The sequence below is a fragment of the Vidua macroura genome, chromosome 8 (genome assembly GCF_024509145.1).
Source record: "Vidua macroura isolate BioBank_ID:100142 chromosome 8, ASM2450914v1, whole genome shotgun sequence".
In the NCBI taxonomy this organism is placed as follows: Eukaryota; Metazoa; Chordata; class Aves; order Passeriformes; family Viduidae; genus Vidua; species Vidua macroura.
Genome location: NC_071578.1, coordinates 26,022,550 through 26,045,798, shown reverse-complemented (window position 1 = coordinate 26,045,798; position 23,249 = coordinate 26,022,550). Strand labels below are relative to the sequence as shown.

At 37.7% G+C, this 23,249-nt stretch overlaps 1 protein-coding gene and 1 long non-coding RNA gene across 2 annotated transcripts in view; both read right to left on the bottom strand.

Annotated features, from left to right (window-relative positions):
- Positions 1-23,249, bottom strand: part of NRG3 (neuregulin 3) — a 344,333-nt gene that overhangs the window by 56,066 nt on the left and 265,018 nt on the right. The window contains exon 4 of the mRNA XM_053984120.1: positions 11,252-11,278. Within this exon, the coding sequence (XP_053840095.1) occupies positions 11,252-11,278 (27 nt within the window). The remainder of the gene's footprint in view (positions 1-11,251; positions 11,279-23,249) is intronic.
- LOC128810941 (uncharacterized) lies at positions 3,486-6,951 on the bottom strand. The gene is made up of 3 exons (XR_008438182.1): positions 3,811-6,951; positions 3,636-3,686; positions 3,486-3,551 (listed from the first exon to the last, which is right to left on the bottom strand). It is a non-coding gene; the product is annotated as an uncharacterized LOC128810941 (long non-coding RNA).

Below are 23,249 nucleotides of genomic sequence, written 5' to 3'. Positions count from 1 at the left end.
ATGTCCCATTTTTGCTAAACTAGCACCACCAGAACCAGGAACACAGGCTGGACATCCAGTAAGGTGTCTGGAGCACATTTCAATTCTGAATTCACAAGGCATTTGCCACAGTAAGAGTTATACCTGCAAACTTTTAGGTGATTCTGAATTTTCTTTGCACAAGGACTGTTCGACTTTCACTGAACATGGCTGAGCAGACTGAATGGGATGTTTACCAAACTGATTCATGACCTACAGATGCTAAACCCAATCCACAAAGGCGTTGAGCCAATGAATCCATCAAAATAGCTGACACATGGATACTAACGTGTCTTAAAAGGTATAGAAAAAATTACAAATCACTTGAAAATACAAGGCAATGTCATTACATTACTCACCCTTTGAGGAAACAACTCCTGACATAAAAGTTGGATAAAGCAGCATCAGTGCCAAGGCATACACTTGAATTGTCTTTCAGCTGTCCTCTCTCCACATCAATTACATCAGAGTCAAATAAGAACCTTTGACCCAATAGTGACAAGTAAGATATTGGCCATCCAGCATGGTTCTCACAAATTACCACTTGCATTCAGCAAAAAATAAATGACAGAATTTCCATATTTCCCCTGAGGTTTAAATCAATATTTTTCACAGTTTTTTAGAACAAAAACTTGACTAGAACATGTGCTTAAAAGAATTTTTTCTTGAAAAACACACATGAATACCTAATTAACTTCAAAGAAACAGCATAATTTAAGACAATTACATCTACTTTTTCTCTCCAGTTCACCTTTAAGTAACTTTATGGAATAAATTTAAAGTGACTTGATTTATTGTATAGAATTTTTATAGGATTCACTCACCTTCTCCCACCAATGGTCAGACATCTTATTTCAAGACAGGATTCACTACTAATTGAAAGATGCTCTGGTACCACCTTACCTTGAAAACAAACTCCATCAGGCAAGAGAAATTTTTAAAACACGCTAGATAGATTCACAAGAAAAAACTGACAAATAAAACATTCATTTGTTTTTGTAATTTTCTCTTCATCATTCATTAAACAAACACTCAACCGAGGCCACTTTCTTGGTTTTGACTTAAGCACATTACCTAAAGTACAGAAGCATAAAAAACCTTCATGTAGCAAAATTCAGCAGAAGTCACAGTCTCACACTCTCACTGATGCAGGTTGTTAATTTGAGTTTAATAAAGTCTTGTATTTTTATGATACACTTCCTAACAATGCATTCACTATGTGCAATTGTTTACAGCTCAACAATTTTAAAGGTCTACTCTGTCAGTCCACTGTAATGTACAAAATCTTCAGCCCAGCTGGCTTTATATTCAGTCCATAGACTCTAGTTCACAGCCTCAAAGAAAAATACGGCACAGAAGACATCCAGACTTTTCTCATCAGCAGCAAATCGTCCTTGTCTTGAAAGCAAATTTAAATTATTTGAATGAGAGTAATGAGCACAGTGTAGAATAAACACAAAAAATGATGTATCTGGTATTTTTCATTAATATCCCATGCATGTATGTATTATAGTGATAAATACATATTTTTGTTTTTCTAAAGCTGATTAACTGTATTTAACACTGCTGTATTCATTTTCTGAACATTCATATTTTATGAGCTGGTAAAGTTACTGTATATTGTGATTTCCATTTTTCAAATGCTGCACCACTTCTGGGTACAGGAGAGGGCATTATGATAATAAATGAGTAAAACTTCAGTGTGTGCATGCTGTACTCTCCATTAAAGCTAAACAGAGCAGTTTGTGATACAACTGATTTGTAGTCACTGCTGTAAACAACAACACACTTAAACAGAGCAAGTTCATTGATCTGTTTAGTAGATCAAATCTGTTAGTTCAGATTAAATCTGAAGTAGATTTATGAAACTAACACAAAAAGAAAGTCCACAGGGGTACATTAAAAAAAATAAAAAAATCAGGAAGGTACAAAAGAGAAAAGGTAGGGAGAAGAAGAATGGAAGTTCAAAAGAAGAAACAAAGATATTCCTAGCTTTGCACAATTGCACCAAATTACTTGTACATACTCAATTTTTTAACTACTGTTGAGAGATTTATCTAGTTTTTTAGATTTAGGTAATTTGGAGCCAATCATGAAAAGGACAGGCTCACTTCATATGTCAGTCTAGTCACACACTGGATCCTGATTTCAGGTTCTGTACATTGTATTAGAAATAACAGACATGATTCCAAAATATCCACTGACTTCCATGTGTTTTAGTCAGAAATCAAGAGCAACACAAAAGTAACTCTTATTAAGTCCAACTGCAATTCTCAAAATATACACTCAACTAACACTCTGAAAACACTCAAAGTCTTTGAAGGCATCAATTTTAAATAATCTTGTCTTGAGTGAGATACTCAAGCCTTTACAGCCCTGAAGAACTTTACCTCATGGCACAGAGGACTGGCAAGAGCTGGAAGTGCACGAGGGAGGCCAGGCTTAGGCAGGCAGCCACCAGCACTGCCCCATGGAAATGCATCAGCTGGCTTCACTCCGTGTTCCTTGCGTTACTTAAAACCTTGAACTTTGGGTGACTAAGGTCATTATTTCAATGAGGAATCAACTTACACACCTAGAAATTAACAGCAAGCTGTGGGAAGCTACTAATAGAAGTAGTAACGCTCTCAATGGCAAATAAACTGCTTTTTCTCTCACTTTCATCTCCTCTATAAACTGCTTGCTCTAATTAATTTTGTCTGGCTCTTCTCTGTTACTTTGTATTTCACAATCAAACAATGAAGACCCTAAATGGTTTTAGTTAATTCTGCTGAGAACTAATATACTGTCCCATTTGATGCTTATCCATTACCAGGTTATTTTTTGTATTTCCATTTTTTATTTTCTATTTGAAGGTGAAATGTAAAATTACCAAGAGACATAAAAAATAACCATAGAGTAATACTATATTACAATAGAGTTTACTTGGTAAAGTAGGCATGGAATAGTACATAATTAACTCAGCACAATAATAAAAAGATCATATTAATTCATATGATAATTACAGGATGACTGATGCAATAGATATAAATGCAGTGAGTAAATGACATGAACACAATCCAAAAGGATCTGGATCCATAGTAAATTAAAATATCTCATGATGATTTATTTAACCATTCAATGAAGAAAAGCCACCAGTGGTAAACAAAAAAGTCCATTTGTCATCTGAATGTAACAGTTTACAAGCAACTCTGAGATTATTTCCTCTGTTGTTAATAACTGAGCATACAAGAACACCACCTGCACACTCATTCACAGGATTTGTTTTTCCCTCTTCCTTTTGTGCTGCTCACGCTTGTGTCCCAGATAATTGTTGGCTGTTAAGTCTGAAGCAATCCCACCAGATACCCTGGGCCACAGGACAGAATGTTTTTCAGAAGAATCATGCCTGAAATGAGGATAAACTGATGCTGACTGGAACAGGAAATGATCATGAGACAATTTTCAATTACAATAAAAACATCTTTATTAGAAACTGTCAGTCAGAGTAGGAATATCTCTGCGCTTCTCCACGTGCCAGTATCCTACAGCTCCTGCAAAAGAAGAGAAAAGGCAGCGCATGAAACAATAATGTAATGCTCTGTGCAGCACATTGCCAATTTTTCCACACTGCTTACCCTTCTCCTCTGCTTCCAGCAATTACTGGCAGGACAGCGTCTCTACTCATTCTAGGCAGGACACAGAAGGACAGAAAAAGATTTGGTTCACTGTCAAAACCACTGATTTTTCTACACAACTGTAATATACATTACAAGTGTGCCACTGCCATGGAATATCTATTGGGATACTTACATTCTGCTTTCCAAATCCTTGCATCATTTACAGATTGAGACTTGACATCTGGGTAGCACCTCCAAGCAGCAAAGGGGCAAAGTAGCACTGATTCACCATGGCTGCAGAAACATGGTGCAGATCAGGTGTATGGAGCCTCTCCTCCTGTGTCAAGATAACCTCAACACACAGTGAGCAACCTTCTACTGATAACAAATCCCCTCCACCCCAAAGAACAGATCCCAAGCTCTCACAGACATGTCCAGATGGTACTCACTGCTTTGAAGCCTCCTCCCAGTCCTCTCTCAACTGGAAATATGAAGTGTCACTGGCAGATCTTGTGGCAGCTGTATGTAGCACCACCTTTGACACGTGGATCTCACCTTTGCCCTGCTAGGCTTGTTTCAGCAGTGTACAAGTTACTGTCTACATATTTTTGCATCTGGTTAAACTGCAGCTGAGCCCAAACAAAGGGCAAATCTCAGCACTGCAAGTCATCTAATTGCATTAGCATACCGTTGTGTCACTTTTAACAATTCCTCAGGCTCAACGCAGCATTTACCTAAATACCATATTCAAAATGCAGGTTACGGGACTGACTGGGTATAAGGTCATATTTAAATACACAGCTGTCTGCTCAGCGTTGAAGCCATCTAATTACCTGTATTTCATAATAAAAAGTGTTTAACTCTGAGGCACACCAGCTGTGCAGGAGCTGAGGGCACATGCCTAATCCCAAACCAGAACGTACACATAATATGTATGTGTATGTAGAGACTGGACACAGCAAAGCCCCTCTGTGAGCAGATGAGATGCTGTATCCTCAGCTGAAATCCAACCTGGAAGTCCATGCTCCTTCTCCCTGAGGTGCCAAAGTTTTTGAAGCTGGCATGATGAAGAAGAGGTTGTACCTGGCACTAGGAGGTACATACCAGGAAACTTACCTGGAGGCTTGTACACAACATCCATTTTTGAGGCTTCACAGATTCTTTTCTAACCCAGAGATAACACTTGGACCTTATTAGTGCCCCCCAGTCAGCACAGAGTGGAACTCAGTCCACATTCAACTTGGGAGTGACAGAATAACAGTCCTTATGTATCACTAGGGATGATGCACAACCCCTTTTACAGTCTGATACAGATCTCACCTAATGCAACAACTTTGTCCTCCTCCCAACCCAGACCCCAGCAAAACAGAAAAATCCAGGCCAGCTCTGGCTTTCTCAGCTTGTCAGTACACCTTGTTATCAGTTTGTGGTTTTTTAAATTTCTGTAAGTTTCATCACAAATTATTAGGAGGTTCAGTTAGAGAGAACAGCAGAAACCAAATACTGGGGAAGGTCACCAGAGTAAGTTATATATATTAAAATTATGTTATCCACCCAGTTCACAGAATTACTATTTTGAGAAAGCATCACAATGAGGCAATTAATAACACACATAAGTTAACCATATAGTAAAACTTTTAAATATAATGCAAGTTAATCCAACCCAGTTCACCGCCAATACAGAAAGTGAAGATAAATTGGAAAAATGACATATCAAGAAAAGTAAGGATGGTACCACTGAACCAAGATGGTAGATAGGTTACAAAATATTTAGGTAAAATTCTTTCAACTAAACTAGAGCCATATGCCCTAAACTGAGCCAAGATGTGAGGCAGCCTGCAACTTATGCAGCAGATGCACGCTGACTTTCATTTAGCTGATATGTTTTCCTAAACAGGTACAACCACTGGCAGAGCTTCCTGCAGCCCCTGAGGAGCCTCTGCTCTGTCCATTGCTCTTACAGCACTCAGGCATCAGCTGTTCCTGTAAAACTCTCTCTTCTGCTGCTCACATCTCTTTTCTCTAGAGATGATAAATGACTCTTCTTCCCAGCTAAGTGAATCCCATGGAAAGTGCTGAGGGTCTAAATCCATTTCATGCCTCAGGATGCTATTGTTGTTTTGCAGCGTACTTAAAAAGGACAGGTATTTCATAAGGCAAACTGAAAGATGAGGTCCCAAGAGCAAAGCCTTTAGTGAATTTGGAAAAGATCCCAAGAGCAAAGTCTTTCCTGAGTTTGAAAAGATAAAAGCCAGAAGGAGGTAATGAAAATCTGAGGCAGGATGAAGAACAAAGGGATTCAAGGAGCGACGATGACGGTAGAAAACATTGCAAGTATCAATGCCTACCAGAATAGCCCTTACTTCTTCAGAAATTTAACAGCAGAGTACAGATGAAATCATTTAAATGCTTATTGATTAATAACAACATAATTATTAGAAAGATATGGTCTCATAGTTCTGGGGGATGATTGTGATCAGAATCTCTAATAAGATTTTGTGCAAACAGGAGCATAAAAACAGTCAGTGTTCCATATTATCAGCAAAAGATCTACCTGCTTTATATTATTAAAAAGGAATATAGGGAAAACTGAACTTGATTTCTTTATTTTTTCAACAGATATCCTTTAGAACACATACAGTTTTGGTCATGTAGTTCAATTAATGTTCATTCATCCGCACTTCCTGCAAGGACTGGAGAATTACAGGGTTTTATAACAGATAAGAGCTTTTAAATAGTAACTAAGACAAGGACCATCCACACAGACACTGGTTATTTATTATCATTTTCTGGTTGCTACTGCAAAACGTTGAGTTTCAGAGGAAAGAATCCAGGTTCCCAGTTTTTGAGCTGTGCAAGGACTAATGAACTTTGCCTTTTTATTTCTGGAATACTGGAAAAATACTAAGTTGTTGGTTATCCTGCAGGGTTATCCTGCCCATCAGCAAAACTAACTTTTGCAGTTTGTAAAAATCAAAATGCATCAGTCACAGTGCGTGACACAAGGTCACTAAGTCAATCTGGTTAACTGGATCAGGTATTCCCAGAGTCTTACATCGTCTCAGCACAATGAGAAGGCAGCAAAAATAGGCACAGTGAAAACACAGCATGCACCATCCTCTCCAGTGTTAACAGCTGCTCAGACTACAGAAAACATTTCACACTATAGTCATTGCAAGGAGATATATAAAGTTTAATAGGATCCCATTCTTGAGTTACTTTATTACTCTGCTCAATTAAATGCTATTTAATGATTCAGCACTTACCAGATATTATATACCATTCATACTCCATTGACTTCAGTGAAGCTCCTGATTTTTCCAGAAAAGATTAGTAGTTCTAAGGAAAAATATTAACTTTCTGTTTAAGTCTTAAGAATAAACAAATTAAAAGTAGTGACTAAATACAACAATGCTACATTGGTTTTCTGTAATTCACAAAGGGGAGATTGAGATTATGACATCAAAATTGTTTACACCACTGATACTGGTTTAACTGGTAAGCAGCCCAAAGATAAAGACTACTTCATGTTAGGTCTGCATTTCCATTAAAAACTGCAGCAACTTGGCTGTTGCAATTTATTGGAGCATTTTATTTCCAGCTGTATCCACCATAAATTACTGTTACAGCATAAAAGATCATCATTCAGGATCATCAGAGTCGGTGGTGTAGGCAAGTTGCTGAAACAGTTGTGTTTGTTCCTGTGCTGTAGGAGGTTATTCCAATACTCACCTTTGTGTTTCATGCCTTAGCAGACCTTAACTCCACTCCTCCTCAGTGTAAGAAATGAGTTGAAAAGGCAACTCCTTGTCTCAGGCACTGGCTTGCAGCTCAGAACATCCACAGATGACTCTCAGGTAATGATTTCACCCTGCAGCTGGGAGAACACGCACCAGGCCAGTCTCTACAACAGCTTTCAGCTGCTACCTGTTGCTCCAAAGTGACCATGTTTGCTGTCACAGATATTTTCCCTCATCAACAAAATTTTCACCAGAAAGGTCAACCATTCAGCTCTGAAGTGCAGTTAACCACTTGGGTCAAAAAATGATTATAAGCTGTAGATACTTGTATCCTCATGGTTGCTAATGATACATCACTTAGTTTTTTCATTGTATAAAAGTGTAACAGCTGCTTCTTTTGATTTTTTTTTAACAATCTCTCTTGCTTGCATACACATTACCAACCACCAGCCTGCTTCCCATTGACACAGAATTGTTAATACTGATACTGCTCATGTGTTTCCAGTTTGTAGGACCATGGTGACAACTTTTCCTTATTTTTGTGTTGGAAATGTGAATAAAATTGCATGCATCCTCATTGGTGAGACACAGGGCACCAAAGCAGACCAGGTGAGCTGCATGGGGCTCTCCTCACACCGCTCTGCTCCCGTACGAGGAGAGGAGAGGACACAGCCAAGTCTGCACCCTCTTGCAAGGAAGAAATAGTTTCTGTGGTACTGAAAGATGTCCCCCTGAGAGCTGAGGAATCTAAATTCAGAAAGCCTGAAAAAACTTACTGCAACTGAAAATCTGAAGTACAGACAGATTAAAAGACTTTGTCCAAAGCCTGTCCAGGAGATTGCATCACAGATGGATATTGAATCAAGTGACAATAAGGCACAAGACTTATTTTTTTTTTTTACTTGATGTAGAAATGAGACTAGATGATGATGTAGATAAGACTAGAAAGTATAAACCATTTCTTTATCACCAAAAGTTTCATAAAGCTGGATCAGTGAAGAAAATACTTCAATCCACCATTTTAAGGACATAATGTCCTTTGACCACATACTTGGCTTTCATTTAATTCAGGAGGTGCTGCACATGAATACATCAGAACCATATATTAATTGCTACATTTACAACATTTTAAAACAGATATGCAACATCAATATGCCTGCCTTTGTTTCTGCTATCCATACAAAGAAACAGTGTAAATCGGTACCAGCAGCAACATCAAAGTAACAGGTATTCAAGTTTTGGAATACACAATGTTGAATATTGTACGGAACACAAACCTGACAAGACCCAGTCAAGAAAGGGGGTGGGAGACCATGAGCAAAGTTAACAGAAAATTCAGTGTGGTACATAAACTAAATGCATAATTCTTGTTCCTAAAGTACTGTTTGTGAGAGAAGGGTCCAGCAGGAAGGAGATTTAAAAAGGTAATGGAAAAGCAACAGACACTGCCTCTACTGAGCACTGGTATGGGCTGCCACAGGAGCTTGTGGGGAAAACAGCACCAAGTGGTTCACAACAGGATACATAAATTCATAGACCACAGCTCCCTAGCAGGACAGCAAAAGGACTGGCTATGTATACACATTTCACTGATCCTTGAGAGTCTAGCATAAAAAAAAAAAAAAAAAAAAGAAAAAAAAAAAAAAAAAGAAGGTAATGACTATCTACCTTCCTTTGCAAATGTACACTAAAGTATGTGTGTAGTTTCAGTGCACATTTCATCTGTGCCTTTAGACACCTCTACAGACAGATGTTCCCACTGACATGAGGTTTAAGCTTTGTCTACTGTGGAAGCAATTCAGCTGGCCCTGGCAATCCAAGTTACATGGTTTACATGGTTTTCAAACAAAATTTCTGGAAGATTATGATGAAAATGGAATTTCTAAGGCAACTGAGCCCACAAATGCAATGAAAACATTAGAAAACATTCTCTGGGTTATGTACAAACAAAGCAAGTTCAGCACTGTGTCTACATTGTTGTTTTTCCTAGCTAGAAAACACTCTTTGCTCTAATTGTAATTATTTTCTACAGTCCAGAAGTAAACTCACCATAGAGGCTGTACAGGAGTGTCCCTAATTTGATGAGCATATTGTCACCTGACCTCTCTGTGCACAGGGTGTGGATTTCTACTTTGCTGCATGTACAGCAATGATTCCATGCATGCTTTCATTTCCTAAGTAAATCTTCATGAAGACTAGAGGGGGATTTAAGAAGCACAAGCACTTCATTTTTGCATATGATTCCAGAATGTGCTTTTTTCTAGCCCACAGAAAACAAATTCAAGGTTCATTTTAGGCTGCTGTCATAATATTTTCAGGCTTGAGACACAAGATTTCATTAATTCTTATGCCATCAGGATCTGCTCCAATATTAAATAAAAAAAATCTGAGAGCTACTCATATGAGAGGACTATTCTGAGCCAAGATTTCAGGGATTGGCTTTAGTTCATGCCTCAAAGAGATGTGTTAAAAAAAGAGAGGGAACTGAAAGTCTCAAAATAAAATTAAAATAATTCATCTTTGACTCTTGGGTTACACTTTCCTGCTTCTTACAGAAAGGTTCACTCAAAGGATATATGGGAAAGCATCCCATATATCTATACTTCTTATCCTCTTTTACATATATGCTTGTCCTTCAACTTGTATGCCTCAAGACTGCTTCTCTCAGTTTAAGTTAAGCAGGAAAAGCAGGATTTTTGCAGAGCCTTTCAAGTAACCATTCCCCAGCTGTGCTTGTCCACTAAGTCTTTGAAGACACTTGCATCGATTCCACTGGCACTTTACAAGCCCCACATAAAGTGAAGTGAAACACAAAACTTCTGGACCTCATGAACCAGTTCCCCAGAGAGAACAATGCTCTAGGATTGGCACAAAATCCAAAAGCAGTAGGAGAAAATCCCTGAACCTGCTGGCTATCCTCTTGTTCCTGCAGCCTACCATGCAGTTAATATTCATCACCATATTGGTTTCTTAACTGGTCAACAAAATCCCCACTTTGGAACTTAAAATCGATAGGTTATAAGGCTCTCAATTATAAAATCTAAAAAAAATCAAGTAAAACTTAACAAAGGGAAAGAACATATTAAAAGTAACGAGTTTGTGACTTCAATAGGAATTTGCCTGCTTTTTATTATAGGGTTTTCATTCATATTTAATGGTTTATGCAAGCTGTTCTTACACAAAGGACCACTAACTCTGTTAAAGATGGATCTCAGCTTCCTCAAGTCTGAAGATCACCAGCTGAGAGGTGATCTGTTAAGCCTGTCATTCCATGAGGCTATGAACACATCACAGAGCTGCAGCTGAGCCAACAGAATGTTATCTTCCTTTCCAAAATTGTAAGAAGCAATTATTCACTCAATTTTTTAGCTTTTTTTCTAACAAATTTAACTTTTTTCACAGAATGATGGACCTTTTAATCTTTTCTTAGAAGTATTTCTCTGATTTGAAAGAATTATCTTTAATAAGATGTTTCTTATTAAGCCTAGTTAAATTTAATATTGTAATAAACAACAAATTCTTAACAAAAGAAAAAAAATCTGACTTAAAAATTTACTTTCCTTTACATGCAAAAGTTAGTAACTCTACCCTAAAATCACATATAAAATACTATTCCCCAAGATTATATGGTCACATAACCTTTATGCTATGTTTCATTAAATACCAATGAAATACTAAAACATCATTATGTAGTTTTTAAGCTCCATAGCAGTGGACAAGAGAAAAAACCTGAAACTTAATATAATTTCAAATGTAATTTGAAAGTATAAAAGGAACCCAATCCAAAACCCACAGGTGGAGGTCATGGGAGTCTTCCCATTAACTTCCATGTTCTTTGGACTAAGGAACCAAGATAAATCTGAGCAATTGAAAGGAAGAAAAGTTAAAACTTACCCATGAATTCAATTCCTAAATGGTCTGCTATACTCATGAAAGCATGTAAAAGAAAAAAGAGAAAAGAAACAGAAATGTTAGAAACAGAGTAAAATATAAATTAATATTGATATGGCAGTGCTGCAGAACAGTGTGGGGTCAGAGACCACTGTGTGAGTACAGGTCCAAAACAAAGGCACAACTCTGACCCTCAAAGGAAATCCTAAGGTGGAATTTAGGGCACTCAGCTGTCACATGAAGGGACATGTATTTGGGGAAGGACATGGATGCCTTCATATTTGGCTTTATGTTCAAGTCAGCTAACTAAAGGGATTTCACTTTCCCATCCTCCTGAACTCCTCTCTCATCCTGCTAACCACATTTTCTCCAACAGGGACCAAAACCCGAAGCGATGAATGGAAGGCTCTCCCTGAGTTTGGCAGCTCTCACTCACCACAGCACAGCAGCCACACTTGCACCCATGGTGACTCCTATCTGGCCTCTGCTGCACAACAAAATCTGACAGCAGGAAAGAGAAGCCATGCTCCCAAGTTGGCCATCAGACAGATGCAATAATTTCAAGACATCTCAAAGTGAAGCAAAAATCTTAATGCTTTTAGAATATTGACTGAATTACCACATGGACTTCTAAACATTTCAGGGCCCTTTTTTTCACATGATGAATAAGAGTCCTCTAAGAACTACATAGCAAAGCTAAAAGATTTTCCAGCATAACCCAACAGTTAGTTCAAACACTTCATTTTATTGCCAGCTCTGCTACCTGTGACAAGATCACAGAATATTTGGGTTTCTGTTGAAAATGCTGGGAATTCTTCACCTTTGGCACCCTTTCAATCCATGTAGGAGAAGGCACTGAGCATCAGCTTGCTCAGTTCACTTAGCATACAAATCTATGGAACAGCTGATCAACTCCACATTTTATTTTCATGCAGAAGGCACAATATGCACTTCAAAAGCAAAGAACACAAAACGATGGTACATGGTATAAATACCTTGTTAGCATGGTGTTAGGGAAGGCACATTATGCAAGTTTAGTGAATGAATGAAAATGAGTATTTCCTTTTGAAAACACATAAAATCATACACATATGTATTCCATATAATAATCTTTTAATCTGTGTTCTTGCATTCACGTACAAATATCATGTACAAACATCCCTAGTACATTTGACAGGGATGTAAATTTTTATAAGAATGTAATTTTTATAAAAGCATGAGATCAGATATATCAAAAGTGCATCAAACATACTATATTTACAGAGATTTGTAGCTTTTCTCCCCGACTAATTTTCTGTACCTGTGAAATATGCAAATGTTACCTACAAGCAATTCACACCTTTGCATCCTTCTGTAAATCAGATCAAAATGCAGTTGAAAATTTCTTACTTTAAAAAATGATAGCAAAGATCAAAGCACCATAATCTGGTCTCCAAGGAACTAAAAATATTGACACATGGAGGAAGATCATATAGTATCATCTTTTTACGTCTATGTAGAACAGCTGAAAAAAAATTTCTTCTTTCCTAACTTGGCTGTACACCTTTTCTACATATTTCCATTTGCAACCTACAATTCCCTGAGTTCACAAACATGGTTAAAAACCACTTCCTCAAAAAATGGATACAAAATATACCTTTCCTTTAAAAGGATGAAAAGAGGCATTTCAGTTCATATTTGAGTGGCTTACACATAAGTGAGAATCAAGGATGTATGGAACCTTCCTGGGAACCATGTTCACCTGGAAAGGGTGGAAACCTGCCTGATGATTTCTCTTAAATATCTCATGTAGATACAACTTCAGCAATCAGCATAATATACATTGCTGACAAAGCTGATTTCCCCAGATTACGATAAAAGGATGTCCAGCAGGATAAACCTTTACAATAAAATATCCAAGCTGCCAATCAAATAGCAGTTCAACAAGCTCTGTGAGCAGCTGTTTGGGAACAGAAAACAAGGAAATGGTAACTCTGGCAGATGCAGCACATGCTGGCACTGGTTATGACCATCACTGGGCCACCCCTTGGTGACCAGGCACCAGCCCAGTGAATGCTCTCACATGCACTGCCGTGGCGCAAATCAGCAACTCTGCAAGCTCCAGCTGTGGAGATGGCTTTGTCCCCTCTTAACAGCAGCAAGAAACTCTCCCAGCAGGTCCATGTGAGAGACACACAGCAGCAGGAAATAACCAGCAGGGGTGGTGGGAGATGTGAGGTGTGATGGTGACCTGAGACCAAGCCAAACACTAAAATGTGAAGTATTGACCCTTGCAATTCGTGGCGTGACAAAGAACTGTTCTATTGCTGTACAGCCATGGTGCACGAATGATGAATTGCCTGCAGAGCACTTCCCTGGACACAGCAAGTGCAATGCCAAGTGATTCACCATCAAGAAATGGACTGTGGTAAAAAAAAAAAATAAAATGCATATGAGAGCTATAAATGTGCTGAAGCGTGGGCGCTGCTCCACAAGATGGGGTCATTAACCAAATAATGCGACTCTATTTTACTTTTGTTATTGTGGTTTCTTGTTTCTTTCTGGTATTGCTATGTTCTTAGAAACTAATATATTTCTCAGATAGGAAGATTACTAACTTTTATTTTTTATTTTATCAGTATTTCTCCATTTTCATGTTGATGTGGGAAAAATACTGTGCCTTATGGTCTTGACACTATGGTGATATGTTGCCAGTATTAAATCCCTTTGAATTTATACTATCTAAATGCATACACACCTGTGAATACTCGATAACGAGGACGAGAGAAAATAATTTTGCAGTCACTAATGGATTAATTTATTAGTGCTCCACAAAACAACATACTGGCTTGTGTCTGGATTGTGGTTTGCTGCAGCTTTTTTCTTAGCCATATTAAAACTATGAACAGAAATATAAACTCAAGATGTAAATCTAACTGAAAATTCTTGGACATGAAAGTACCCATTAAAAACCTCTACAGATATTTTAATCTTTTCTAAGGACAAGCTGACTTTGGCATGAAGACAGCTTTAGGAAACCAGAGCAACAGCAAAGTATTTTCCTCTGCAAATGAAATTTATCGCTTCAAATAAACTCATACGAGTTGTTAAATTGTCCTTGGCAGATGATTGTCTTGACCACAAAATGCAACATGATAATATGCTGGGAGCTACCTTGGGACAGCTCAAATACTCTGAACGGATTATCTGTCTGGAAGGAACAGGACTAAGTTTTACTTTTAAGTATTAGATCAATAAAACTTGGTCTGAAATAAAGGAAAGTCCTTCCATTCATAAAGCAGCTCGATTAGGACACTACCTAAAGAAGAACTGCTGTTCTCTTATCCATTGTGCTTCATGATGTTTGGCAGCACATGGTTATCAGCCTATTTGTATATCTCATGAAGTGAAAACCATAATCAGTTACTGGTGTATATATATACATACATATATGTATATAGATATGAAACTATAGGGTTTCTTTGAAACATATTATTTTTGGTGCTTCATTTTGCGTGTGAGCACACAGAGTAATGGGACAAGGGATTTGTCTGTTCAGTAGGAAGGGTTCATTGCTTCTATCTTCTCTCCTCATGGGCAAACTGACCGATGCTTGCAGAATTCATTGTTTTGTTGAGCTTTTTTTTAATATCAAAAAGAAAAAAGCAACAGCATGTAATAATGTGTTTTTAAAATCTCAGTTATTAAAGAGCACAAAATTTGATTTTGCTGTTTGCTTTAGAGAAATTCTAGTAATTAGTTTCTTTAATTAATTTACACAAAAGTACTCTTCAAGATGTTTGGTGGAGTAGAAAAACTGATTGAAGCTGTTCATGGGAATCAGAGTCATAAAATCAAAATAAATCAACTACTGATTTTTAAAAAATATCTTCACTGAAACACATGACAGAAACTTCCCTCTCTGAGACACTGAAAATGGATCAAACTAAATCCTGAGAATGATCTTGAATCAGCTAATACCTGGACCTTCCTTTTACCCTCTCTGATAAAGAGAACTACTAAAATTTTTCCAGATTAAAAATTTCCCTGGCAACAGGTGGGCTATTCACTGCATGTTAACTGGTGTAATAGCACGTATACTGAATATTTTGGTAATTTGCTCCATCTGTGTCTAGACACAATAATGAAAATCATACATCTACACATCCCCTACAAGATACTTGGTCTGTTTTTGATGAAATTATAAATCACTGTTAGAGAAATTATAACAACTTAGAAAGAAGGCAATAAATCTATAAAAGAAATTTCACAATCTGCTAGATTCTCAGTGTAAACAGTGAAAGAACATTTACACTCCCAATTTCCATAGATGCAGTTAGGTCCTTGAAGTCCTCAATGCACAAAAGTAAATACTTAAGACAAAATGTAAAGGTTAATTGCTTTATTCATTTATTTGAAAAAAAAAAAAAAGAAAAAAAAAAGGAGGGGAAAAAACTCTAGGCTTGCTGTGAGTATTTTTGTGGCTGCAGAAATATTTATAACATAGTCTAGTAGGGGCACATAGGATCCACTCACCCACTATCAATTCTACAAACAACAAAAACTTGAAAAACATCCATCAGAACTTCTTGTTATATAAATTATACACAGTGCTGAATAATGGAATAAACAATTGATTTTCTTTTCCTTTGAATGACTAAAGGCCATGGCTGTGATTTTCACTGCAAAAGTGGAAAGACTGTTTCTAGCTTCTGCAAATAAATAATAGCAATGCTCCCATGTTCATGTTCAAGATAACTTGGAAACTCCAACTATTTACCTCACCTGCAGCATGAACAGTCAGAGGATTAAGCTTGTCTCTTTTCAATTAATTTTTAAGATCTTAAATTATCTCTACAGCTAATAAAATAAGTTACTTCTCTTTGAGGCACTATGTTGGATATTAATGGAAAGAACTTAGTCTCACCGAGCAACATAAGAAATCTCTATTGATATTCACAATCCTGTAAATCAGTACCGATTAATTTTTACTACTACAGCTATAAATTCAGCAGATGAAATAAACATGTCTAATTTCAAATCAGGGACTAGCCTATTGATATTGTATTTTTGAGCTTATTAAACACCTGCAGAATGTATTTAAGAGTTTTATCAGATTCAGGCCAAAATGTTTATCATCAGGTGTCAGACAAACGCAGCACTTTTATTTCTCGCTGTATAACCCCTTGTTTTCAGCAATGGCATGAGAAAGCAGGTAGATATTAAATGCTGCTGCTATATTGAGACATATTTTTACTGATTTTCTTAGCATTCAGAAATCAACACAAGTGTTCAACACATACAAGGACTTTAATTCATCCCAGAGTACCAGCAAGTAAATGGGATGTCCACACAAAACACTTTGTCTCCACTCAGACAACCGGGAGAGGCTTTCTAACTGTATTTGCTAAAAATGTAATCCTGTTTCTATGAAAAGTATCATATGTAAATGAAGCTGCCTGATAGACCTCATAGCTGATGGTGACAAGATTATTTATGAGGTTTGCTTTAAATATATGTGGGAAATGATAAACCTGTGTGATCACTGTCAGATCAACCTCCCCCGGCACGACGGGCCTGCAGTAAACATTGCACATTACAGTCTGGTTACTTGATTACTGACATCAGCACAAGCTACTATAACCAATGAGTCTGATAAATAGTCCCAGAAAAATCAAGGTTTCTCTGATGTTATGCAGTTTTGACAGATCAGTAAACCCATGTTAGCACTGTAATTGCAAAAACTATTTTTTTTTTTTAATTTTCCTGATCCTTACCGAAGCCTTTAATCAATCTCCTGTAAAGTTTACTTCTCACCCCTGCCTTTCCTGGCTCCACACACCACATCCATTTTACGTTCCCATCTAAATGACCAACTTCACATACGAAGTTTTCTGATTGTGCTAAGGACTACGCAAAAACAAAACACCGATGCAGCTATGTGACCTACGTCTACAATTCTGAATTCTTTTCCTGGACTTCCACAACAGATATGACAATGACTACATTTGTCCAACTGTCTCAACTGCATGGTAGGTGATTGCAGCTCTGTCACAACTGAGGAACCACTGGGAGAACTGGGCTATGGAGAAATAGATTCTTCTATCCATCCATGTCATTTCATTAACACAAAGCTTCCTGCAGAGCCCAGACTTGTCCTGCCTGAAATCCTCAAGCCTGCTCCAGGTCTGCACAGTGGCATCATGCTGCCTCTGCAGATGGACCTGCCTTTATCTGCAGGAATGCTGGAAAACGGGTTTAAATGCATTTATCTACATTGAGCTTGGATGTTCTCATCATTAAGCACTTCCACTGAATTTCAGTAGCAATTGGCACGATTGGTGATGCAGAGTCCTTTGGAAATGCCAACCTCTACAATAGCAAAAATGGTCCTTTCCCACTGTGTTGTGACAAGGTCTCATAAAGCTAAATAGGAGAGGGACGGGAAATCATATTTATCGTCAAAACCCAAAAAGCACATTCATTACTTCCAAAAGATGTGATCTGAAAAGTTTTTGGAACCATATGTATGAATTAGATTATTTATCTTGTCACAGGTGTAAAAGATTTCACTTGACTGCAGTATTCTGTAGGTGAAAAAATCCTGTTCTGGTTAAATAAGGGACATAAAATGTCTGTTAAAGTGGGATAAGTCTATGAGTTTCTCAGAAATTACTACAGGGATTTTTGCACTATTATTTCCAAATGTGTGTTTGGTAATATGAGTCTGTAAAATATAACCAACCTCACAGAAACATTAAATGAATTGCTAATAGCTCCCTCATCTTATGAGCATATGACATTTAATAAACATTTTTCACGCTAAATGTTACTTTATTCCTTCCACAGATCATTAAGCTGTCCTTCACTTGCCTACTACAAGAAAATGTTTCAGATGCAATCCTGTTTACTGCTCTCTAAAGGCATAGAAAATTTAGTAGGTTTTTGTCAATTTCTTAAAACTAATTACTTTCTTCAACTTCAGGATAAGGAAAGTACATAATTTGATGAAAAAAAACCCCACAGCTTTATTCCCTAATGCTTCAAGTAATTTAGTTCTACTGCAAGTGCAAAAGCAAACAGGCAGAAGCAGAGTGCAGGTATTTACACCAAGATTTTCCAATATTAACAGAAGGTTTTAGAAGCTGTGCACTGCACATCTCCAACAACAAGAAAGTTGACATACTTATTGATATCCACACTTTGTTGCCTAGATAGCTGGTCTGAGTTTTGCAGTGAAGAACTTGAGAGACTCAGAATTGTAGGATTCAGACCTTTTAGAAAGATGTTGTTTTTTATGTGTACTGATTTGGGAATCTACTTTTCTTTAGGAATCCAATTTTGACAAAAACAACTATATTTGCTGTACACTTTCTTATGTTGTTTCATTTAAAATAACTTAGGATGAGGAAAGATAATTACTTAAGCTTACTCCAATTACTCTGTGCATGTTTTTCACACATGGTCTAAGCTGCTGAACTACTGAGCCTCATTTCCAGCAGTTCTGTGCTACAGGCTCAGAAGACAATACAAGAGCATAAAGTTTTCATCATAATTTTATCAATTAAATTTACTGTCTTATGGGGAAGTACTTCTTCATGTCAGGAGTCTCTCAACCCACCCTCCTGAACCATCACAAGTTTAACACCAAGACCTCTAATGCTCTTCCAAATTTACTGAGTCCTTTCTCTAGGAAACCAGGCATGGAAGTGCCTTGATGCTCCAGATCCAGCTGCAAATAAGCAATCCACAAGTGTGAGGTGCTTAGAAGGGTTTGATTCAAATGAGGTTGTTCTCAGCTATGCAGATCGGCCCTATTTGGTTAGAAAGAAGAGTAGCATCACTCCTATTTGTTATTCCTTTCAATTTCACAGAGACACGTGAAAGCTTTAAAGACTATTGCAGTGAACTTTATCAGAAAGCACAGCCTTTGTCCAACATCTCTTATGATTCAAGGGAGGAAATACAGAATGACAGTTCACAAAAATACTCCCATTACTGTGCAATTCTCCCATGCCTGCAAAATGTATAGCAGGGAACTGAGCTAGGCACATCTCTCCTTTTGTCAGTGCTAAGCCCCTCAAATAATTTTCTAACTCAATTATAGCGTTGTGGTTTCTTTTGAAAAGCTGCTGCACATTTGCTTGCCGTCACAGTGTGCAAGCCATGCACATACACAGCACAGCTTGCTCTGCATTCATGCTCTATGTGGTGTTAAACATTACAGGGACAAAAGTTCAGGTATGTTTAAGTGCTAGAGAAACCACTGTTTTGGTTTCTTTTTGTTAACTGAAACATGAAACATTTCTATCAAGACACTTCATGAGTCCATGGAAATATTTTATTTAAGGCTGGTAAGTAAACACAGACATGTGAATATTTTGCCATGGAGTGTTTTCAGATTCATAAAAAGGCTTCTTGAAGGAGACACTGCTTCAGTACTCAAATTTGAGTGATCTCTCAAGTCACCTACCAGATGCCTTTGCCAAACTCAGTCCTTTGAGGTTGGTGCACTGTATGAGCAGTTCTAATGGAAATACACTGGCAATTGTCAGCTTGTTCATGACATCAAACCCCAATCAGAAGATGGGAGCAGAAGAGCTCTGTTTTCCTCCAAGCTAAAATGCTTTCTTGACATCTGAGGATGATTTGTTCAAGCTAATCAATATGAAGGCAGGCCTGATGGGGAAGCACTGGGACTTGGACAAAACTCTGTGGCACACAGAGTGCTGTGTCAAAAATGCCAGACTTTTAAAGTGAGATACTGAGACATTTTTTGAGATGTGAAAGCTACAGAGCTGAGGTATCAAGGCACCAAGGAAATTTCTCTCTTACTTGGAGTTGTAACAGTTCAATTGGTGCTACTTCTATTTGACTGTGGGTGTTGGCACACATGTCCTGACAGCATTAGACCAACGTGTGTTTATGACCCCACACACAGTATAACAATGTCCCATACCATGCAGTCATGCAAATGCAATCATGGCTTTTTGCCATGCCTATCCTGCCTTGCTTTATGGAAATATATTCTGCTTAGAAGTCATTAGCTACTAAACAACCAAGTAGCAGCAAAAATGAATGGCAAGAAATGATTTTCCTCAGAGTCTGAGCATCTTGTGCAATTTTATATGCAAGCCATGAATCCATGACTTAAGATATGTAGGAAACAATGGGAAAATTACTTAACTGCTTATCTGTTTGAACACTGTTAAGGGTTCAAATCCTTAACTACCATGACTACATTAGAACATTAACTACTATAAATACCCATAACAAAGGTGGTCTGAAATCGTTAATGCTGGGGATGAACAACATGACTCATCCGTGAGATTTAAAGCAGACAGGGCTGTGATAAAAAGAATCATTAGCAACTATCATCAGCAGCAGCTATTAGCAGCAATAAAAAATAGCATATTGGAACAAAAGTGTATGATGTGCACACAACCCAGAATCACCTACAGTGAGAGCAGCCAAACCAAAGCTGCTGTTTTCCCTCATTTGTATATGGGGATGCACTGCAATTAATTTATAGGAATATAATGAGAAAATGGTGCCAAAGGGCCCCATATATAGAAATATTAAACTCATGGAGTGTAACTACTCTCTCAGAGCCATTCAAATAAATGAATTGCCTGTGTACAGATCCAGAACCACCAGGATGGTGCCTTGTGCTGATGCCTGCAGCACTGGCAGGGACACCTGGCCCTCAGGGCAGCTCACCACTACTGCAGCACCCCACACAGAACAGCATGGGGCAAAAAAGGAGAAAATTCCTTCTACCACCTTCATAAACACAAACCATTACTTAAATCTAGGCAAGGTGGCTTAGATCAATGTGCAACCTAGGACTTCACAGAAGACTGAAAGAGCTACTATGGCCTGTAGTAAAACCTGACCTTCAGATAATCAAAGTGCATTTGTTTCCTTTCTTCTAGTTTCATCTCCATTCCACAAACTTTAAGGTGCCTCAAAGAATTTAATATTTCCCAATAAATCTCAGAGAATATTCCCCCATCAATGATCTTTTTGCTTCCAGGTTTGAGACACTTTGTCTTACTCTGAATTAGATCTTAACAGTATTGAGAACTACAATGTTTCCCTTATAAGACCTTACTACTAGGGCATAACTTATTTTGACAAACAAAAACAGGGCAAAAGGAAGGTCTGTATTCTTTCCCACTACATCAAACTAGATGTGTCAGCAGGCAAATTAGTTTTGTAGAGGAGTCTAGAAAATGGAAATAAAATAATGTTATAACCTGCTTAGATTTGTAGATTTTTTTTTTTTTTTTTTTTTTTTTATGGTGTGTTTCAAATCAGTAAGACTTTGCTCACAGCAAAGTTGTGAGCTGAAGTCACAACTTTTAACTCTTCTTTGGGCTATTCAATTTTTACAAACCATTGATGTGGAAAGAAGAGATCTCCTTTTCCATGCTTGACTCCATCTCTGGACCACCTTTCACACTTTGAGCAAGTCTTAAGCTCTGCAAATGGGCACTGAGTGCTCTGTGAGAACTGACCCAGTGCAACCACAACCCCAGAGCAGGGCAACCACGGGTGCACACACACTTCAGAGGGCAGGGAAATCCCCAGGCATGGCTAAAATACATCAGCTGTCTGCCCAAAGCAGCACAAAGTATATTGCCACAAAGTAAACACAAACCAATACAGAAAACATCTGTTTTTTTTCTTTTCCTTATTCTCAGCAGAGCCAGGGGTATGGAAATCACTTTTTCATGGGAGGTAAATGGATTTTGAACCAAGGTCTGTACAGGAGGAAAATGACTGAACACTGCAACATCTTCAACTTATAAAGTCTTTGGATAACGTGCTAACCACACGAAACAGGATTTCCCCCTTAAAATATCAGACTCTGAGAAATCACACATGTCACTAAGTAAGAATTATTTAATCTTAAATGTAAATTCCAATGAAATCTCTAGAAAACACTACAAGCTTTTTCTAGCAGAAACACGGGATACTGTATTGAAAGGTCTTCTTAGCAAGTCAGAAAACCAAAGGTGCATGGGACCCAAAAAGAAGAAAATGCTTTCAAATTACAAGAGAAATACATAATATATCAGCATTTCAGAAGGAAAACAAGAAATCCTGCTACCTATGAACATTTTTATTTCATTTTTCTTAGATGAAACTGCATTGTGAATTCCTTCATTTAGGAATGCAGTTACACTGACAATAAGGTGGGTTAAATGTACTTGCATATTATCTGCCAACATAGCCTGCTAAATTGAGGCAAAAAATGGCAAGTGACCTCACAACTGACAAGACCATGGCTGCTGTGCTGGAATCCTCCATGAAAATCCCATTTTTTTGCAATGGCATTATTACAGATGAAATAATCATAAAGGTGTGAAACACACTGTAATATGCTCACAAAGCTCAATATGGTGAAGGGAAAAGACACATTTCTGCTGTGATTTTTACTTGAGGGTCGCAATTTCAGCTAATGAATAATATCAGTAGGAAAATTAACCTAAAAGATGGTGAAAAGGGGCCAAAGTTTAGCAGCACAATTTTCTGGTCTCTGCTCCAAACCCCACTGAAGCAGAATTGCTGCTGACCTGAGATAAAAACTGATTTCACAGTAAGCTTTGGGAAACTGAGTGTGCTAAATTGAGTATCATAATTTTTTAAAAAAATTACTTTATTTTGCCTGCATATGGTTTCAAAATCAGGAAGTCCAGCTGTCACCTCTTTTTTCTCTAGCTACACATCTATTTCACTGTTACATTGGTGGCAGGGTTACAAAGGAAACAGAAAGGTGCTATAATCAGCTAGAAAGACAAGTCCCCTTACAATGGCATGGAGATGCCAGGCAGCCTAAGGCTGGTGTTCAGTGAGTAGATTCCACCTGCATCACTCTAACCAAATTCACTAATCAGATTGCCAAGGTACTTTTGCTTTGGAACATGGCTGGGTTGGAAAACAGCAGAAAACAGCACTGTAGAATATTCTATTGATCCAAATCCTCCCTTTTCCTGAACATTTAAGAAAGAGAAAG